At 43.9% G+C, this 19868-nt stretch overlaps 1 protein-coding gene across 1 annotated transcript; it reads left to right on the top strand.

Moving 5' to 3' along the window:
• Window positions 1-14814: 14814 nt before the first annotated feature.
• LOC109754832 (mitochondrial import inner membrane translocase subunit TIM50) lies at window positions 14815-19812 on the top strand. Its single transcript, XM_020313726.4, has 10 exons — window positions 14815-15227; window positions 15354-15448; window positions 15832-15868; window positions 16703-16764; window positions 16855-16968; window positions 17689-17793; window positions 17868-17963; window positions 18367-18523; window positions 18676-18778; window positions 19450-19812. The coding sequence occupies exons 1-10, from the start codon at window positions 14897-14899 to the stop codon at window positions 19490-19492; spliced, it is 1143 nt and encodes a 380-aa protein (XP_020169315.3). The 5' UTR covers window positions 14815-14896; the 3' UTR covers window positions 19493-19812.
• Window positions 19813-19868: the final 56 nt, after the last annotated feature.

Below are 19868 nucleotides of genomic sequence, written 5' to 3' on the forward strand. Positions count from 1 at the left end.
GGCAATAATGAAGTTATTATTTGTTTCCTTATATCATGATAAATGTTTATTATTCATGCTAGAATTGTATTAACCGGAAACATAATACTTGTGTGAATACATAGACAAACAAAGTGTCACTAGTATGCCTCTACTTGACTAGCTCGTTGATCAAAGATGGTTATGTTTCATAGCCATTGACATGAGTTTTCATTTGATTAACGGGGTCACATCATTAGGAGAATGATGTGATTGACTTGACCCATTCCGTTAGCTTAGCACTTGATCGTTTAGTATGTTGCTATTGCTTTCTTCATGACTTATACATGTTCCTATGACTATGAGATTATGCAACTCCCGTTTACCGGAGGAACACTTTGTGTGCTACCAAACGTCACAACGTAACTGGGTGATTATAAAGGTGCTCTACAGGTGTCTCCAAAGGTACTTGTTGGGTTGGCGTATTTCGAGATTAGGATTTGTCACTCCGATTGTCGGAGAGGTATCTCTGGGCCCTCTCGGTAATGCACATCACTTAAGCCTTGCAAGCATTGCAACTAATGAGTTTGTTGCAAGATGATGTATTACGGAACGAGTAAAGAGACTTGCCGGTAACGAGATTGAACTAGGTATTAAGATACCGACGATCGAATCTCGGGCAAGTAACATACCGATGACAAAGGGAACAACGTATGTTGTTATGCAGTCTGACCGATAAAGATCTTCGTAGAATATGTGGGAGCCAATATGAGCATCCAGGTTCCGCTATTGGTTATTGACCGAAGACATGTCTCGATCATGTCTACATAGTTCTCGAACCCGTAGGGTCCGCACGCTTAACGTTTCGATGACAGTTATATTATGAGTTTATATGTTTTGATGTACCGAAGGTTGTTCGGAGTCCCGGATGTGATCACGGACATGACGAGGAATCTCGAAATGGTCGAGACATAAAGATTGTTATATGGAAGCCTATGTTTGGATATCGGAAGTGTTCCGGGTGAAATCGGGATTTTATCGGAGTACCGGGAGGTTACCGGAACCCCCCGGCAACATAATGGGCCTTAGTGGGCCTAGGTGGAAGAGAGGAGAGGCAGCTAGGGCTGGGCCGCACGCCCCTCCCCCCTAGTCCAAATAGGACAAGGAGAAGGGGGCGGCGCCCCCTTCCTTCTTCTCCCTCTCCTCTTTCCCCCCTCCCAAGTCCTAATCCAACTAGAAAAGGGGGGGGAGTCCTACTCCCGGTGGGAGTAGGACTCCTCCTGGCGCGCCCCAAGGCTGGCCGCACCTCTCCCCCTTTGCTCCTTTATATATGGGGGCAGGGGGCACCCCAAAGACACAACAATTGATCTATTGATCTTTTAACCGTGTGCGGTGCCCCCCTCCACCATATTACACCTCGATAATATCGTAGCGGTGCTTAGGCGAAGCCCTGCGTCAGTAGAACATCATCATCGTCACCACGCCGTCGTGCTGACGGAACTCTCCCTCAACACTCGGCTGGATCAGAGTTCGAGGGACGTCATCGAGCTGAACGTGTGCTGAACTCGGAGGTGCCGTGCGTTCGGTACTTGATCGGTCGGATCGTGAAGACGTACGACTACATCAACCGCGTTGTGTTAACGCTTCCGCTTTCGGTCTACGAGGGTACGTGGACAACACTCTCCCCTCTCGTTGCTCTGCATCACCATGATCTTGCGTGTGCGTAGGAATTTTTTTGAAATTACTACGTTCCCCAACAGTAAGCAGTATGACTTGTATCGCCCACAACTCACTTGTGTTCTACTCATGCATATAACATATACGCATAAACCTGGCTTTGATGCCACTGTTGGGGAATGTAGTAATTTCAAAAAAAAATCCTACGCACACGCAAGATCATGGTGATGCATAGCAACGAGAGGGGAGAGTGTTGTCTACGTACCTTCGTAGACCGTAAGCGGAAGCGTTATGACAACGCGGTTGATGTAGGCGTGCGTCTTCACGATCGACTGATCCTCAGTACCGAACGTACGGCACCTCCGCGTTCAGCACACGTTCAGCTCGGTGACGTCCCGCGAACTCACGATCCAGTAGAGCTTCCGGGAAGAGCTTCGTCAGCACGACGACGTGGTGACGGTGATGATGATGCTACCGACGCAGGGCTTCGCCTAAGCATCGCTACGATATTACCGAGGCGGATTATGGTGGAGGGGGGCACCGCACACGGCTAAAAGATCAATGATCAATTGTTGTGCCTTTGGGGTGCCCCTGCCCCCGTATATAAAGGAGCTAGGGGGAGGCGGCCGGCCAGGAGGAGGGCGCGCCAAGGGGGGGAGTCCTACTCCCACCGGGAGTAGGACTCCTCCTTTCCTAGTAGGAGTAGGAGAAGGGAAGGAAGGGAGAGAGGAAGAGAAGGAAAGGGGGGCGCTGCCCCCCTCCTTGTCCAATTCGGACTAGAGGGGGAGGGGGCGCACGGCTACCCTGGCCGCCCCTCCTCTTCTCCCACTAGGGCCCATTAGGCCCAATATACTCCCCGGGGGGTTCCGGTAACCCCCCGGTACTCCGGTAAATGTCCGAAACCTCCCGAAACACTTCCGGTGTCCGAACATAGTCGTCCAATATATCGATCTTTACGTCTCGACCATTTCGAGACTCCTCGTCATGTCCGTGGTCATATCCGGGACTCCGAACTACCTTCGGTACATCAAAACACAAAAACTCATAATACCGATCGTCACAGAACTTTAAGCGTGCGGACCCTACGTGTTCGAGAACTATGTATACATGACCGAGACACGTCTCCGGTCAATAACCAATAGCAGAACCTGGATGCTTATATTGGTTCCTACATATTCTACGAAGATCTTTATCAGTCAAACCGCATAACAACATACGTTGTTCCCTTTGTCATCGGTATGTTACTTGCCCGAGATTCGATCGTCGGTATCTTAATACCTAGCTCAATCTCGTTACCGGCAAGTCTCTTTACTCGTTCTGTAGTGCATCATCCCGTAACTAACTCATTAGTCACATTGCTTGCAAGGCTTATAGTGATGTGCATTACCGAGAGGGCCCAGAGATACCTCTCCGACAATCGGAGTGACAAATCCTATTCTTGATATATGCCAACTCCACGAACACCATCGGAGACACCTGTAGAGCACCTTTATAATCACCCAGTTACATTGTGACGTTTGGTAGCACACAAAGTGTTCCTCCGGTATTCGGGAGTTGCATAATCTCATAGTCATAGGAACATGTATAAGTCATGAAGAAAGCAATAGCAGTAAACTAAACGATCAAGTGCTAAGCTAATGAAATGGGTCAAGTCAATCACATCATTCTTCTAATGATGTGATCCCGTTTATCAAATGACAACTCATGTCTATGGCTTGGAAACTTAACCATCTTTGATCAACGAGCTAGTCAAGTAGAGGCATACTAGTGACACTCTGTTTTGTCTATGTATTCACACATGTATTATGTTTCCGGTTAATACAATTCTAGCATGAATAATAAACATTTATCATGAAATAAGGAAATAAATAATAACTTTATTATTGCCTCTAGGGCATATTTCCTTCAGAATGATGTGATGGAAAAGACTCATCCATTAGCTTAGCATAATGATCTTTCAGTTTATTGCTATTGCTTTCTTCATGTCAAATACATATTCCTTCGACTATGAGATTATGCAACTCCCGGATATCGGAGGAATACCTTGTGTGCTACCAAACGTCACAACGTAACTGGGTGATCATAAGGATGCTCTACAGGTATCTCCGAAGGTGTTTGTTGAGTTGTCATAGATCGAGATTAGGATATGTCACTCCGAGTATCGGAGACGTATCTCTGGGCCCTCTCGGTAATACACATCATAAAAAGCCTTGCAAGCAAAGTGACTAATGAGTTAGTTGCAGGATGATGTATTACGGAACGAGTAAAGAGACTTTCCGGTAACGAGATTGAACTAGGTATGAAGATACCGACGATCGAATCTCGGGCAAGTAACATACATATGGACAAAGGGAATTATGTATGTTGTCATTACAGTTCGACCGATAAAGATCTTCGTAGAATGTGTAGGATCCAATATGGGCATCCAGGTTCCGCTATTGGTTATTGATCGGAGAGGTGTCTCGGCCATGTCTACATAGTTCTCAAACCCGTAGGGTCCGCACGCTTAACGTTCGTTGATGATATAGTGTTATATGAGTTATATGATTTGGTGACCGAATGTTGTTAGAAGTTCCACATGAGATCACGGAAATGGCGAGGAGTCTCGAAATGGTCGAGAGGTAAAGATTGATATATAGGACGATGGTATTCGGACACCGGAAGGGTTTCGGGATGCACGGGTTCCGGACACCCCGAGTAGGTGTTATGGGCCTAATGGGCCAAGGGAGGGACATACCAGCCCCTGGTGCGCCCCTTCTTTGGACAGCAGGCCCTAAGGGAAGGAAAGGAGGGAGGTATAGCCCCTCCTGCATTTCCCTCTCATGGGAGAAAGGAAAGGGGGGCGCCACCCTCCCGTGCCTTTCCCCCGCACCTATATAAGGCAGGGGAGGCAGGGCTTGGGAGGGACTCCAAGTAGGATTCCTCCTACTTGGGCGCCTCCTTTGGCTGCTCCTCCCTCCCTCCCACCTATATATATGTTGGAGGGGGCACCTTGCACACAACAGACAATTGCCTAGCCGTGTGCGGTGCCCCCTCCACCGTTTACACCCCCGGTCATATTTCCGTAGTGCTTAGGCGAAGCCTTGCGGAGATCACTTCACCATCACCGTCACCACGCCATCGTGCTGTCGGAACTCATCTACTACCTCACCATGTTGCTGGATCAAGAAGGCGGAGGACGTCACCGAGCTGAACGTGTGCAGAACGCGGAGGTGTCGTGCGTTCGGTACTTGATCGGTTGGAGCGCGAAGAAGTTCGACTACATCAACCGAGTTGTTAAACGCTTTCGCTTACGGTATACGAGGGTTTGTAGACACACTCTTCCCCCTCGTTGCTATGCATCTCCATGGATAGATCTTGCGTGTGTGTAGAAATTTTTTTGTTTTCCATGCAACGTTTCCCAACAATGCTGATTATGCTAATTACATTGTTGCTAAATTTATACCACTTAGTTTCACATACCATCAAAAGAAAATGTTTTTCTATGATTTAAGACATTACTTTTGGGATGAACCACACCTTTATAAAGAAGGAGTAGATGGTGTTATTAGACATTGTGTACTTGAGCATGAACAGGAAGAGATCCTACGCAAGTGCCGCTCTGAGGCTTACGGAGGACACCATGCTAAAGATAGAACTACACATAAGGTATTGCAATCTGGTTTTTATTGGCCTACTCTCTTCAAGGATGCTCGTAAGTTTGTCTTGTCTTATGATGAATGCTAGAGAATTGGCAATATTAGTAGACGTCAGGAAATGCCTATGAATTATTCACTTGTTATTGAACCATTTGATGTTTGGGGCTTTGATTATATGGGACCTTTTCCTTCCTCTAATGGGTATACACATATTTTAGTTGTTGTTGATTATGTTACTAAGTGGGTAGAAGCTATTCCAGCTAGTAGTGCTGATCATAACACTTCTATTAAGATGCTTAAAGAATTTATTTTTTCGAGGTTTGTAGTCCCTAGATATTTGATGACTGATGGTGGTTCACATTTTATTCATGGTGCTTTCCGTAAATTGCTTGCTAAATATGATGCTAACCATATAATTGCATCCCCTTATCACCCTCAGTCTAGTGGTTAAGTAGAATTGAGCAATAGAGAGATTAAATTGATTTTGCAAAAGACTGTTAATAGATCTAGGAAGAATTGGTATAGGAAACTTGATGATGCATTATGGCCTTATAGAACTGCTTATAAAAATCCTATGGGTATGTCTCCATATAAAATGGTTTATGGAAAAACATGTCACTTACCTCTCGAACTAGAACATAAAGCTTATTGGGCAATTAAAGAGCTCAACTATGATTTCAAACTTGCCGGTGAGAAGAGGTTATTTGACATAAGCTCGCTTGATGAATGGAGAACCCAAGCCTATGAGAATGCCAAGTTGTTTAAAGAAAAGGTTAAATGGGAAGGTCCTTACATTATCGAGGAGGTCTATCGTTCTGGTGCCATCAAAATCAACAAAGCCAAAGGCACAAATCCAAAGGTGGTAAACGGTCAAAGAATCAAACATTATATCTCAGGTACTCCCATAAATTTCGAGACCAACATAATTAATACCATAACACCGGAGGAGTACATAAGGGATACTTTCCAGAATAATTCAGACTCTGAAAAGGAATAGGTATGTGGTACGGTAAGTAAACCGACTCCAAAACTGTTCTAATGGCAATTTTTCTCAATTTTGGAATATTTAAATAATTAGGAAAATTAGAAGTAGTCCGAAAGATGCACGAGGAGACCACAAGGGTGGAGGGCGCGCCATACCCCCTGGGTGTGCCCCCTGCCTTGTGGCCACCTCGTGTGCCCTCCGGACTCTGTTTTCTTGCACAATACTTCTTTTGGTCGGTAAAAATTCATTATATAATCTCCTGAAGGTTTTAACCACCGTACCACGACAAAATCTTCTGTTTTTGTTTTGAGCTATTTTTCTGACAGATCTAGATCACCATGACGTCTCCAAGCGCCCCCAAGGACAAGTTTTTCGAGAAGGTCATCAACCCCTACCTTGCAGAGGTGCTGCGACACCCTCAAGCCATTGAGATGCGTGAGGGGGTGCTACACATCTGCGATATTGAGGGGCCGAAGAAGATCGGAAGCGTGGAGACAAGACTCAAAGCAATGGAGCAGCAAGTTTTCAAGTGCCAAGGGATGGTGGAACGTGGACTCAACGCCAATCACATGATGATCGTGGAGTTCACCAACAATCACAAGCTGGATGCCCAAAACATCGAGGAGGCCATCTTCAAGCTTCGTGAGAAAATTGAGCATCTCCAAGCCCAGATCTATGACCTGCAAAACCAAAACTGTGAGTATGAATACATATTTAAGAGGATGAGTTTGGTTGCAGATTTGAGGATCCCGGAGACTCGTTCATCTTTCTACGATGGTGAGCCTATGCCTTGGGAGATGGATGACAAGCCTACTACATCAACAACTCCATCATCACCACCTCCTAAGAAAGAGACATAAATACATAGGTATGGGCACTCCCCTTGGCAACTACCAAGCTTGGGGGAGGTGCCCCGGTATAGTATCATCATCACACCTTTACCTTTATCGCTTTTCTTAGTTCGATCCTTTTGGTTATATCTTGATCTAGTAGTGTAATAAAGTTTCAGTATGATCTAGCTTTGAGTTTTGCTTTATGTTCCCTCTATGTAATTGAGTCCAAGTTATGTATAATAAAGAGTAGTTTTGAGTTGAGGGCTTTGCTTTCTTGCTATGATCTTGAGGGAATAAATAAAAGAAAGAATTAAAAAGATCATATATTGATCTTATGGAGAGTAATGACTTCACATATAAGGAGTATGGTGAATAAAAGTTGTTGAGAGTTGACAAACATAGTTTTGGTCATTGTTGCAATTAATAAGAAGTAATAAAGAAAGAGAGGCTTCACATATAAATATACCATCTTGGACATCTTTTATAATTGTGAGCACTCATTAAAATATGACATGCTAAAAAGTTGATGTTGGACAAGGAAGACAACATAATGGGTTATGTTTTCTTATATCCGGATAGAATTTATATTGTCATGGATCCTCCAACATGTTGAGCTGGCTTTTCCCACTCATGCTAGCCAAATCCTTTGCACCAAGTAGAGATACTACGTGTGCTTCCAAACATCCCTAAACCCAGTTTTGCCATGAGAGTCCACCATACCTACCTATGGATTGAGTAAGATCCTTCAAGTAAGTTGTCATCGGTGCAAGCAATAAAAATTGCTCTCTAAATATGTATGATCTATTAGTGAGAAGAAAATAAGCTTTATACGAACTTGTGATATGGAAGAAATAAAAGCGACAGACTGCATAATAAAGTTCTTTATCACAAGCGGCAATATAAAGTGACATTCTTTTGCATTAAGATTTTGTGCATCCAACCATAAAAGCGCATGACAACCTCTGCTTCCCTCTGCGAAGGGCCTATCTTTAACTTTTATCTTCTACCCTTATACAAGAGTCATGGTGATCCCCACCTTTCCTTTTTACACTTTTTCTTTTGGCAAGCACTATGTGTTGGAGAGATCTACATATATATATATATATATATATATATATATATCCACTCGGATGTATGTTATCATAAAGTATTATTGTTGACATTACCCTTGAGGTAAAAGGTTGGGAGGCGAAACTATAAGCCCCTATCTTTCTTTGTGTCCGATTGAAGCTTTGAACCCATAAGTATCACGTGGGTGTTAGCAATTGTGAAAGACTAAATGATAGTTGAGTATGTGGACTTGCTGAAAAGCTCTTGAATTGACTCTTTCCGATGTTATGATAAATTGCAATTGCTTCAATGACTGAGATCATAGTTTGTTAGTTTTCAATGAAGCTTCTGATTCATACTTTACCTTGTGAATGAATTGTTACTTTAGCATAAGAAATTATATGAAAATATATGTTGTTGTTCTAAAGATGATCATGATGCCCTCATGTCCGTATTTTATTTTGTCGACACCTCTATCTCTAAACATGCGGGCATATTTTTCGATTTCGGCTTTCGCTTGGGGACAAGCGAGGTCTAAGCTTGGGGGAGTTGATATGTCCATTTTGCATAGTGATTTTATATTGATATTTATTGCATTATGGGTTGTTATCACCTATTTTGGTACAATACTTATGCCTTTTCTCCCTTATTTTACAAGGTTTACATGAAGAGGGAGAATGCCGGCAGCTAGAATTCTGGACTGGAAAAGGAGCAAATCTAAGAGACCTATTCTGCACAACTCCAAAAGTCTTGAAACTTCAAGGAGAATTATTTTGGAATATATAAATAATATTGGGCGAAGAAAGCACCAGAGGGCGGCCACCAGCCATCCACAAGGGTGGGGGCGCGCTCTACCCCCTGGGCGCGCCCCTGCCTTGTGGGCCCCCTGTCAGGCCACTGGTGCCCATCTTCTGCTATATGGTGTGTTTTGACCTGGAAAAAATCAGAAGGAAGCTTTCGAGACGAAGCGCCGCCGTCTCAAGGCGGAACCAATCTAGGGCTCCGGCGGAGCTGTTCTGCCGGGGAAACACCCCCCCCCCCTGAAGGAGGAAATCATCGCCATCGTCATCACCAACGATCCTCTCATCGAGAGGGGGTCAATCTCCATCAACATCTTCACCAGCACCATCTCCTCTTAAACCCTAGTTCATCTCTTGTATCCGATCTTTCTCTCAAAACCTCGGATTGGTACCTGTGGGTTGCTAATAGTGTTGATTACTCCTTGTAGTTGATGCTAGTTGGTTTATTCGGTGGAAGATCATATGTTCAGATCCTTAATGATAATTAATACTCCTCTGATTATGAACATGAATATGCTTTGTGAGTAGTTAAGCTTGTTCCTGAGGACATGGGAGAAGTCTTGTTATAAGTAATCATGTGAATTTGGTATTCGTTCGATATTTTGATGAGATGTATGTTGTCTATCTTCTAGTGGTGTTATGTGAACGTCGACTACATGACACTTCATCATGATTTGGGCCTAGGGGAAGGCATTGGGAAGTAATAAGTAGATGTGTTGGGGATCGTAGCAGAATTTTAAAATTTCCTACGCATCACCAAGATCCATCTATGGAGTATACTAGCAACGAGGGGAAAGGAGTGCATCTACATACCCTTGTAGATCGCGACCGGAAGCGTTCTAATGAACGGGGTTGATGGAGTCGTACTCGCCGTGATCCAAATCACCGATGACCGAGTGCCGAACGGACGGCACCTCCGCGTTCAACACACGTACGAAGCAGCGACGTCTCCTCCTTCTTGATCCAGCAAGGGGGAAGGAGAGGTTGATGGAGATCCAGCAGCACGACGGCGTGGTGGTGGAAGTAGCGGGATCCCGGCAGGGCTTCGCCAAGCACAAGCGGGACGGAGAGGTGTTGCAGGGGGAGAGGGAGGCGCCAGGGGCTATGGTCCTGCTGCCCTCCCTCCCCCCACTATTTATAGGCCCCCTGGAGGGGGGGGCGCCGGCCCTGGAACCCATCTACATGGGGGGCGGCCAAGGGGGAAGGGGGGTGGCTTCCCCCCCCCAAGCCAAGTGGGGCGCCCCCCACCCCTAGGGTTTCCAACCCTAGGCGCAGGGGGAGGCCCAAGGGGGGCGCCCCAGCCCACTAAGGGCTGGTTCCCTTCCCACTTCAGCCCATGGGGCCCTCCGGGATAGGTGGCCCCACCCGGTGGACCCCCGGGACCCTTCCGGTGGTCCCGGTACAATACCGATAACCCCCGAAACTTTCCCGGTGGCCGAAACTGGACTTCCTATATATAATTCTTCACCTCCGGACCATTCCGGAACTCCTAGTGACGTCCGGGATCTCATCCGGGACTCCGAACAACTTTCGGGTTTCCGCATACTAATATCTCTACAACCCTAGCGTCACCGAACCTTAAGTGTGTAGACCCTACGGGTTCGGGAGACATGCAGACATGACCGAGACGCCTCTCCGGTCAATAACCAATAGCGGGATCTGGATACCCATGTTGGCTCCCACATGTTCCACGATGATCTCATCGGATGAACCACGATGTCGAGGATTCAATCAATCCCATATACAATTTCCTTTGTCAATCGGTATGTTACTTGCCCGAGATTCGATCGTCGGTATCCCAATACCTTGTTCAATCTCGTTACCGGCAAGTCTCTTTACTCGTACCGTAATGTATGATCCCGTGGCTAACTCCTTAGTCATATTGAGCTCATTATGATGATGCATTACCGAGTGGGCCCAGAGATACCTCTCCATCATACGGAGTGACAAATCCCAGTCTCGATCCGTGCCAACTCAACAGACACTTTCGGAGATACCCGTAGTGTACCTTTATAGTCACCCAGTTACGTTGTGACGTTTGGCACACCCAAAGCACTCCTACGGTATCCGGGAGTTGCACGATCTCATGGTCTAAGGAAAAGATACTTGACATTGGAAAAGCTCTAGCAAACGAACTACACGATCTTTGAGCTATGCTTAGGATTGGGTCTTGTCCATCACATCATTCTCCTAATGATGTGATCCCGTTATCAATGACATCCAATGTCCATAGTCAGGAAAACATGACTATCTGTTGATCAACGAACTAGTCAACTAGAGGCTTACTAGGGACACATTGTGGTCTATGTATTCACACATGTATTACGATTTCCGGATAACACAATTATAGCATGAACAATAGACAATTATCATGAACAAAGAAATATAATAATAACCATTTATTATTGCCTCTAGGGCATATTTCCAACAAGATGATGGGTTGCTAGAGTGACAGAAGATCAAACCCTAGTTTATGCGTTGCTTCGTAAGGGGCTGATTTGGATCCATATGCTTCATGATATGGTTAGATTTATCTTAATTCTTCTTTCGTAGTTGCGGATGCTTGCGAGAGGGGTCAATCATAAATGGGAGGTTTGTCCAAGGAAGAACAACACCCAAGCACCGGTCCACCCACATATCAAATTATCAAAGTAACGAACGTGAATCATATGAGCATGATGAAAACTAGCTTGACTGTAATTCCCATGTGTCCTCGGGAGCGCTTTGCTTTATATAAGAGTTCGTCCAGGCTTTTCCTTTGCTACAAAAAGGATTGGGCCACCTTGCTGCACCTTAGTTACGTTTGTTACTTGTTACCCGTTACGAATTATCTTATCACACAACTATCTGTTACCGATAATTCCAGTGCTTGCAGAGAATACCTTGCTGAAAACCGCTTGTCATTTCCTTCTGCTCCTCGTTGGGTTCGACACTCTTACTTGTTGAAAGGACTACGGTAGATCCCCTATACTTGTGGGTCATCAATGGGTAAAAAGAATTTGTTTTAAATGCCATCATGCAAACAAAAAAAGTTGCCATGGAAGATTCATAGTAAAAAATGCCATGGTATTTTTAATTAAATTTCCATATATTGTATGCACAATTTGAACACAAAATTATGTGCGAGGAATTTGCCATGGTGTGGTAATATAAATTGCCATTTTTAAAAAATACAATTGCCATGGCACTAAAGAATAAAATTTCCATCATGAAAATTAAAGAAAAGAAAGGAATTTGCTATGGTCCATGATCTCATACATAAATTTCCATGATCTCAAAACATAATTTTACCATGGATTAATAAATAAATAAATAAAATTATCCCACTACCTATAATGAACGATAATGAAATGTTTACACATGGCAAATTTAGTAAGTTTTTCTTCAAAAGAAAAGATGGCAAATTTAGGAGACTTTTTCACTAAAACACATGGCAACTTTTTGGAAAAATGTAACGGGTACATGGATTTTTGTTGAAAAAGATGGCAAATAAACACTCATGAAAATATAATCAAGGCTCAGCGCCGGGGAGTTTGGGAGGCGTGATGGCGGCGAGGACAACGCAACTCGCCCTATCTCCGTCGCACAACATCCCGATGTTGGATCCGGTGGAGCTCCTCCCCGCCGGCGCCCGCCTCGTGTCCGCCGCTGCCCGCCTCGTCTATGGCACAGCCAGCCTCAATACCGGCGCATGGCCGCCTCGTCGCCGACGCTTGGTGCTCTGCCTCCGTGCTCCGTAGCGAGGAAAGGGGATGGAGTGGAGGTTTGCTTGGGAGTGCATGGTGGGTAAGGAGATAAGATGGATAAGGTAGCAGGGTGTGGGCGATGGAAACGTTCGGGATAGCCACCTCCTTTTCCGAACGAAAGGAATCGATGACGTGGCTGCCTGGACATGCTTTAGGATCAGTGCTGCCATCCTACGGGTAAAAGGTCGTTCGAGGAGAGAGCATAAAACCTGGCACTCGGGAGTTATTGATTCCGAAAATAATTGGATTAACACTAATCGGGTCGAGCATGTCATTGGGTGTGTGCGTTTACCCAACATCTAATCGCAAGAGCTATATCTTTATTGCGAGACTGATAACGAGTCATAGACGAGCTATGTCTCGCGCAAAGTGGCCTGGCCCAATAACGTTGCTTCTTGCATTTTGGGGAAATACATACGCGCATGCACTCATCCCTATGAACGCACACATGCACATCCTACCCCTATGAGCACCTCCGAGAGACTAAACTGGCATATCATCTTGAGATTTACAAAGTCACCGTAGGTGCCTCGTCGTCGACGGGAACGTCTTCTCCCACTAAAAGTGCATCGCCGGAAATACTAAAATAAATTCAGGAATAATGCGAACACCAAGACTTGAACCCTTGTGGATGGGGATACCACTGTCCTCTAACCATCCAACCATAGGTTGGTTCGCTCCAAGGTTTCGTTTTGACGTCCTACATTCAGGAACTAAGGTTGTTTTTTTTTTGTTTTTTTTCCGGTTTCGTTCTTTTTTTTTCTCTTTCGAATTCATTTTAGTCCTGCCTATTTTAATGTACAAACATTTTTTTACATGTCATGACCATTCTTGAAATATTGCGCAAACAAAATTTCACATTTATATGAATGCTTTTTAAAATTTATAAAGATTTTAAGTGTCAATAACAATTTTTTAAAATGGCATAATATTTTTACGTACAACGAATATTTCTGAAAAATTATGTGGACTACCTTTTACTTTCCATGAACATTCATTTGAAATTTCATGAACAAGTTTTTTCAACATGTGAACATTTTTGTTAAATCGTACAAACATTTTTGTAACTCTCATGACAATTATACTAAAATTGCGCGAATAATTTTAGTTTTTCATTAAAAACATAAAACACAACAAACCATATTTGCAAACCTGGTTGACATTTTGTAAAATAGCTGATGAACTTTAATACATGGTGCATGCTTTATAAAATTAATAAAAAAATAAAATTTATTTTCCAAACATTTTAAGGGGGAAAAAGCTTAGATGTATAGAGGGTACATATGTTACAAATGAAACTAATTACAGTGCATAGGGTGACAAAAAATCGCTATAAAACATTTTAATTTTGAGATCTAAAAAAAGACATATTTGAGCAACCATTTTGCAGCCTTTCTTTTGGGCAAAAGAGGGGTTTCCCCCTCCGATTTCATTTAAATAAATCAAGATCCAGTCGAACACCAAGCATCCAGGAGTGACATCTCACTCCTAGCAACAGCAGTCACATAACCACAAACTCCTACTAAGTCTAACCACCAACTAGATATTAAACTACGCAAAAAGAGGGAAAATGAATGCCAGGATGAGAGACCAACACGCTCCTATGGACTCACCTTTAGCCACCAAGCCTTGGAACACCCAGCCTCTACCCCTGTGCAGCATGATAAACTTCACTTGCCACTTTGTTCTACCACCCTTGCCCACAGCATCAGCGTTCTTTCCTCTGGTTCCTTTATCTACAAAATAGCCCAATTCGAGATCCAATTGCAAATTGGTTTCACCACACACATAGGGTCATAGATTTTCTTTCTGTTGAATATCATACCATTACGACTTTTCCAAATTGCCCATAATAGGGCAGAAATTGTTTTGCAGGCTATAATCAATTTTCTTGCTGAGATTTTTTTTGCAGGCCATATCAAAATGGATTTGTGTGTGGAGAAGCTAGGTAAGGCCCATCTGGCCGGCCCAGAAGCCCGCGGCGGAACCCCGACAGCGCCGCAGGGACGCGCAGAGTTCAGGCTTCGTCGTTGCTCTCCGCCGCAACCAGGTTGGGGTTGAAATCAGTTCGTCTTTGGCATTTGCTCGCTTAAACCCCTCCCCTCCGCTACAAACCAAACGCAAACCCCACGGGAACAATCCCCCCCTCTTCTTCTCCCCTTCTTCCTTTTCTTTCTTTCCCCCCAAGCCAGCCAGCCCCCCGCCAGCCATGCTCCGCCTCGCCGCCGCGAGATCGCGGGCCCTCCTCCTGCCCCGGCCCGACGTCGCCGCCCTCTCCACCCCCTCCTCCTCCTACTCCTCCTACGCCCGCGGCGCCCCCTCCCCCTCCTCCTACGCCTACCGCGCGGCCTCCTCCGCGGCCGCCGCCGAGGAGGCCGCGGCCGCTGCGGCTGCGGCGGCGTCCGGCGCTGGCGCGGAGGCGGCCGCCGCGGCGCCGCCTCCCCCCGCGGCCCGCAAGGGCTGGGTCAGGGGCCTGCTCAAGTTCGGCGTCTTCGCGGCCTTTGCCGGAGCCATCGGCGGCGCCGGCTACGCCACCCACGGTGCGACCCCGCCGCCCTGATCTCCGCTCGGGCGCTTCCTTCCCGTTTGGGGTTCCGCGCTTGCATCCGCGTTCCAACTTTTGCTTGACCTTGCCTTGTTTGTTTGTTCCTTCCCCTTTGCGTCAGCCTATTCGCTGTCCGAGGTTGACAAGAAGACCCTGGAGTTCAGGAAGGAGATGACCACCCCGATCCCCGTCGCGGAGGACGCTTCAGAATTCGAGGTAAGAATTAACCAATGCCGCGCCGTCTTCCCATCATTGTCGTTGCTTCGTTGCTTGCTCGAGTAATTTCGCTAGGTGAGTTGGAGTTTACAGAGGAGTACCTGATTGGCCTATTGGCAGCTCTGTTTGTTGTAAACGTGTAATGCAACAAAGCACTGGCAGTAAGAGGTCCAAGGGAAAGCCTCTCTAGCGATACAGAAACATGCAACATATTGTTAAACTATCACTATGTTCTGTCACAAGGTCTATGATATCCAAAATCATCAATATACTTATATGTGATACAGAAACAAATGGAGATTGTGGGAATAAACTGCAGCTAGCAGCCTTGTTGTCTGTCAAACTGTGTCTAATACTAGAGTGTCTGTGCTTTGTTTGTGCAGAAATTTCGGGCTAGGGCTTACGAAACAGCTATGAAAGGTACAAGCCATGGCATCTTATTGTTATTATTATTATACTTGCCTTCTTTTCTTCTACTACCTGAAATATTTTTTCCTTTTGGACGGCAAGATTGCCATATTACAGTTTTTACTCTCTTGCTGTTTGTTTTCTACCTCCTCTCACTTCTTTCCTCACTTGATGCTTTTGTACACGTTCCAATAACATTGATCTGACGAACATTATAGTAAGTCATAAATCAAAAGAATTGTCCTCAGTGAATGCATTGAAGATTGGAATTAAATACAGTTATGCCGCTACTCCCTCTGTTCCACAATAGATGCTGTTCTAGCTTACACATTTTCTTCCTAAATACGTGTCATTCTACGACTACGAGGCAATTCTTGCCATCCTTTCCTTTGCATACCCCAAAAAGTTATTATTCACAAGGTTCACTACTTACTATGACTAGAGTAGCACCCACCCATCCAGTAGTGATAAGTGAGGTAACTAAGGAGGGGAATGTGGTATTTCGGATACATGCCATGCAGCCTTGGTGGGACGGGGTTGTAAAATCTTAGAATGACATGTTTGTGCAACGGATGGAGTACTTATTGAATACATACCATATAGTCAAAATTATTCCTTGAGCTCCAGTATACCTTTTTTGTTTGGTACCTTGTTAATACTTCAGATACATGCCATGCAGCCTTGGTGGGATAGGACTGTAAAATCTTAGAATGGCATGTTTGTGCAGCGGATGGAGTCTTCTGAATACATAAATATAATCAAAATTATTCCTTGAGCTCCAGTATACCTTTTTGTTTGGCACCTTGTTAATACTTAATACTAGTTGTGTACGTTTTGGTACTGCAGTTCCTGTTGCAGCGATAGAGCTTTACCTGGAAATTAGGGCCAGAATTGAAGATCATGTTGTGGTTAGTTACGAATTATAATATTTCCATTTTTTATCTAACAGTTGTATTTCTAGTAAATGTTAATAATCACACCAAATATTTGTTTGACAGGGCTTTACTGAACCCGCATCAGACAAACTGTTGCCAGATTTACATCCGGACGACCAGAATATCTTCACCCTAGTTGTTGATCTGACTGACACTCTTGTATGCAATGATTGGCAGGTAGATGAATGAAATATTTAGTCCTGTTTTGATTGATTTTTTCCAGTACTATAACCCAATCTTAGGATTTGATGGGAATGTGGTACTATGATACATGGACTGATATTTACGTTATAAAAAAAAGACTTCAAGTCCATGTGAGTGGCAATGTGCAGCTTGTTTTCCATGCTGTCAGATAATGTGCTAACAAGTGCAGCACAATATATAACTTAAATGAAACCATCTCTAACTGAAGGAAAACTAATTTTATTTTCATCTCTTATTTTCCTAAATATTTATGCACAACTTTATAAATAGGATTCCTATCTCTTCATTTGATTGGACGAGAATAGTCCCTGTTGTGCTACAGTACGCGTGAACAGTAGGTCTTCCCATAATTTGGGCTAGGGGCTCGGTACACTCCCATGACAGTTAAGCATTACCCAAACGAAGCAGATATTTGTGCCTAGGCATGTAACATGCTCATGAGATTTTTTCCATTGCCGCATCCAGGGCTCGTTTGCTTGGTTGTGTATAGGCATGTAACATGCTCATGAGATTTTCCATTGCCTTACGATAACATAGCAGGATGAGGGTTGAACTCAACTCATCTTACCTATGTTGCTATTAGTTCCATTGCATGGGATAATTCATAAATTGTCTTTCATTTTTTATCCTCTTTTTATTTTCCTATTTGTGCAATTCAGGAATATCAATGTAATGTTTTCTCTCTGTGTAAAGCGTGAGAGAGGTTGGAAGACATTCAAGAGACCAGGAGTTGAGGCTTTTCTGCAACATATGGCAACCATGTATGAAGTTGTTGTATATTCTGATCAAGTGCAAATGGTAAGTTGTTTTTAACTTATCCTTCAGGTAGACTGTTATGTTAATACCCTAATGTCTACATGTTTCACTTGTAGTATGTGGACCCTGTGGTTGAAAGGTTGGACTCAACGGGTCAGATACGCAAATTATCAAGGCCTGCAACTAAGTACCAAGATGGTAAACATTATCGGGTATGAAGACTGCCTGGCTTTACTATTTGAGCAATAAGCACACTCCATAAAGAATAAAAGATTGTCAGTAATAGTGAATATCATCCATTTTGCTGTTTTATACTAATAATCTCCTTTCAATCATTCACGGTATGTGCTCCTAAATAAGTATGTGAGCCTATACCCAAGGATGCATGTAAATCAATATGGACACTAATACAGTATTATAGTATTCTTTCTATTGTAAATTAAGATCGATGCTTGTATTGTTGGGAATTTCAAGAGAAGTGAACCATTCAATTGTGTATTTATCTGTTTATTTGTTTATTGGGTCAATTTTCTGACATGTGAGCCATCACCAAGCCTTCCGTTTTGTTACTGTATGATATTTCTCCTTTTAATATTTTTTGTCATGTTTTACCAGGATTTGTCAAAGTTGAACAGAAATCCTGCGCAAGTTCTTTACGTCAGCGCACATGCTCTTGAATCCTGCCTGCAACCTGAAAATTGTGTTACAGTCAAACCCTGGAAACTTGAAACTGATGACACTGAATTGCTGGATCTGATTCCATTTCTTGAGTGTAAGTGTACCAACACGTCTCCTGTATCCCTAAAAAAAAGCATCTCCTGTCTTACGGCATTACCATGTGGTTCTAGGTATCTTCGTTGTTGTCTTCTGAGTCTGTGACCTCAAAGTGCTTAAGTGTTAATGATGCTAACTTTTATATTACAGATCTTGCCATAGCAAGGCCTTCTGATATTCGGGCAGTGCTTGCTTCCTATCAAGGTCATGACGTTGCTAAAGAGTTCCGTAAGCGTAGCAAAGAACTGGAGAGGTAAGCACATGGTTACATTCTACTACAGGATGCCTGTCATTTAGAATATTTTAGGTTTGTCGTCTTTACATTGACGACTGAAACTCTCTTTGTGTGGCATTTGTTGTGGACTGTCATGGTTGCATTCTACTGCAGGATGCCCGTCATTTAGACTATTTTAGGTTTGCCGTCTTTACATTGACGAATGAAACTCTCTTTGTGTGGCATTTGTTGTGGACTATCATGGTTACATTCTACTGCAGGATGGCTGTTATTTAGGTTTGCTGTCTTTACATTATTCTGAACGTGATATATTGGTATAGATGTCATCAGTGTAACTACACGAGTGGACCTCTCTTTTGTGTGGCATTTGTTGTGGACTGTCATGGCGGTTGTGTATGTTGTTTAGTTGGTACACCTTATGCATAAGTTGATCTGAATTTCGAAGTACGGATTTTTTAGGTGTTGTGCTTGACTTGGCAATTATGTAGTAGAATCATGCTTCTTTGAGAACTACTACACCAATCCCACTAGTGCAAAATTAGGACATTGACCTTGAGTGTATCAGATTTCAAGCTTAGAATGCCTGTCTGGATCTGCCTATCTAGGACCAGCTATTTGTTTGTTATACAAACCTGTTTTTTTTTTCTTTCTTCTGTGAATTGAATGAGCATTACTTCACCATCTTACAGGCACAAGCAAGCGAAGCAACGCAAGAGCATATGGCGGCGGTGATGGATCTGATCTGCTGGAAGGACAAAGCTCCAAATTGACCTAATCCTAGCTGCGCTTGTTTTTTGTTGGAAGGAGAGCATATCGAGACTCCTGTGCAATTGCGTTTCTAGTCAAATGGCTTGGTAGTTTGGGCAGTTTAGGTTGCCTAACATTACGACTGATATCAGCACTCATCCCATCTTCTTATAACGATCTCCATTTCTTGGGCATCCCATTCCCATGTGAAGAATAGGCTATATGTATAGCACACGGTCTCTGTTAAGAGTTTGAGACCACGCCACCAAGTTTGCCTTATGCTTAGTTGTCAGAACATGCGTTGAGATGAGGCGTTTTTCTGAATGGTCCGTGGTCATCGCATTCTCTGAGGCATAGAGAT

This window comes from Aegilops tauschii, chromosome 1 (assembly GCF_002575655.3).
Source record: "Aegilops tauschii subsp. strangulata cultivar AL8/78 chromosome 1, Aet v6.0, whole genome shotgun sequence".
Lineage (NCBI taxonomy): Eukaryota > Viridiplantae > Streptophyta > Magnoliopsida > Poales > Poaceae > Aegilops > Aegilops tauschii.

Coding starts and splice junctions, on each gene's coding strand:
- LOC109754832 (XM_020313726.4), top strand. CDS start 14,897: ATGCTCCGCCTCGCCGCCGCGAGATCGCGGGCCCTCCTCCTGCCCCGG. Junction 15,228..15,353: donor CGCCGGCTACGCCACCCACG/GTGCGACCCCGC, acceptor CCTTTGCGTCAG/CCTATTCGCTGTCCGAGGTT. Junction 18,524..18,675: donor TCTGATTCCATTTCTTGAGT/GTAAGTGTACCA, acceptor TTTATATTACAG/ATCTTGCCATAGCAAGGCCT.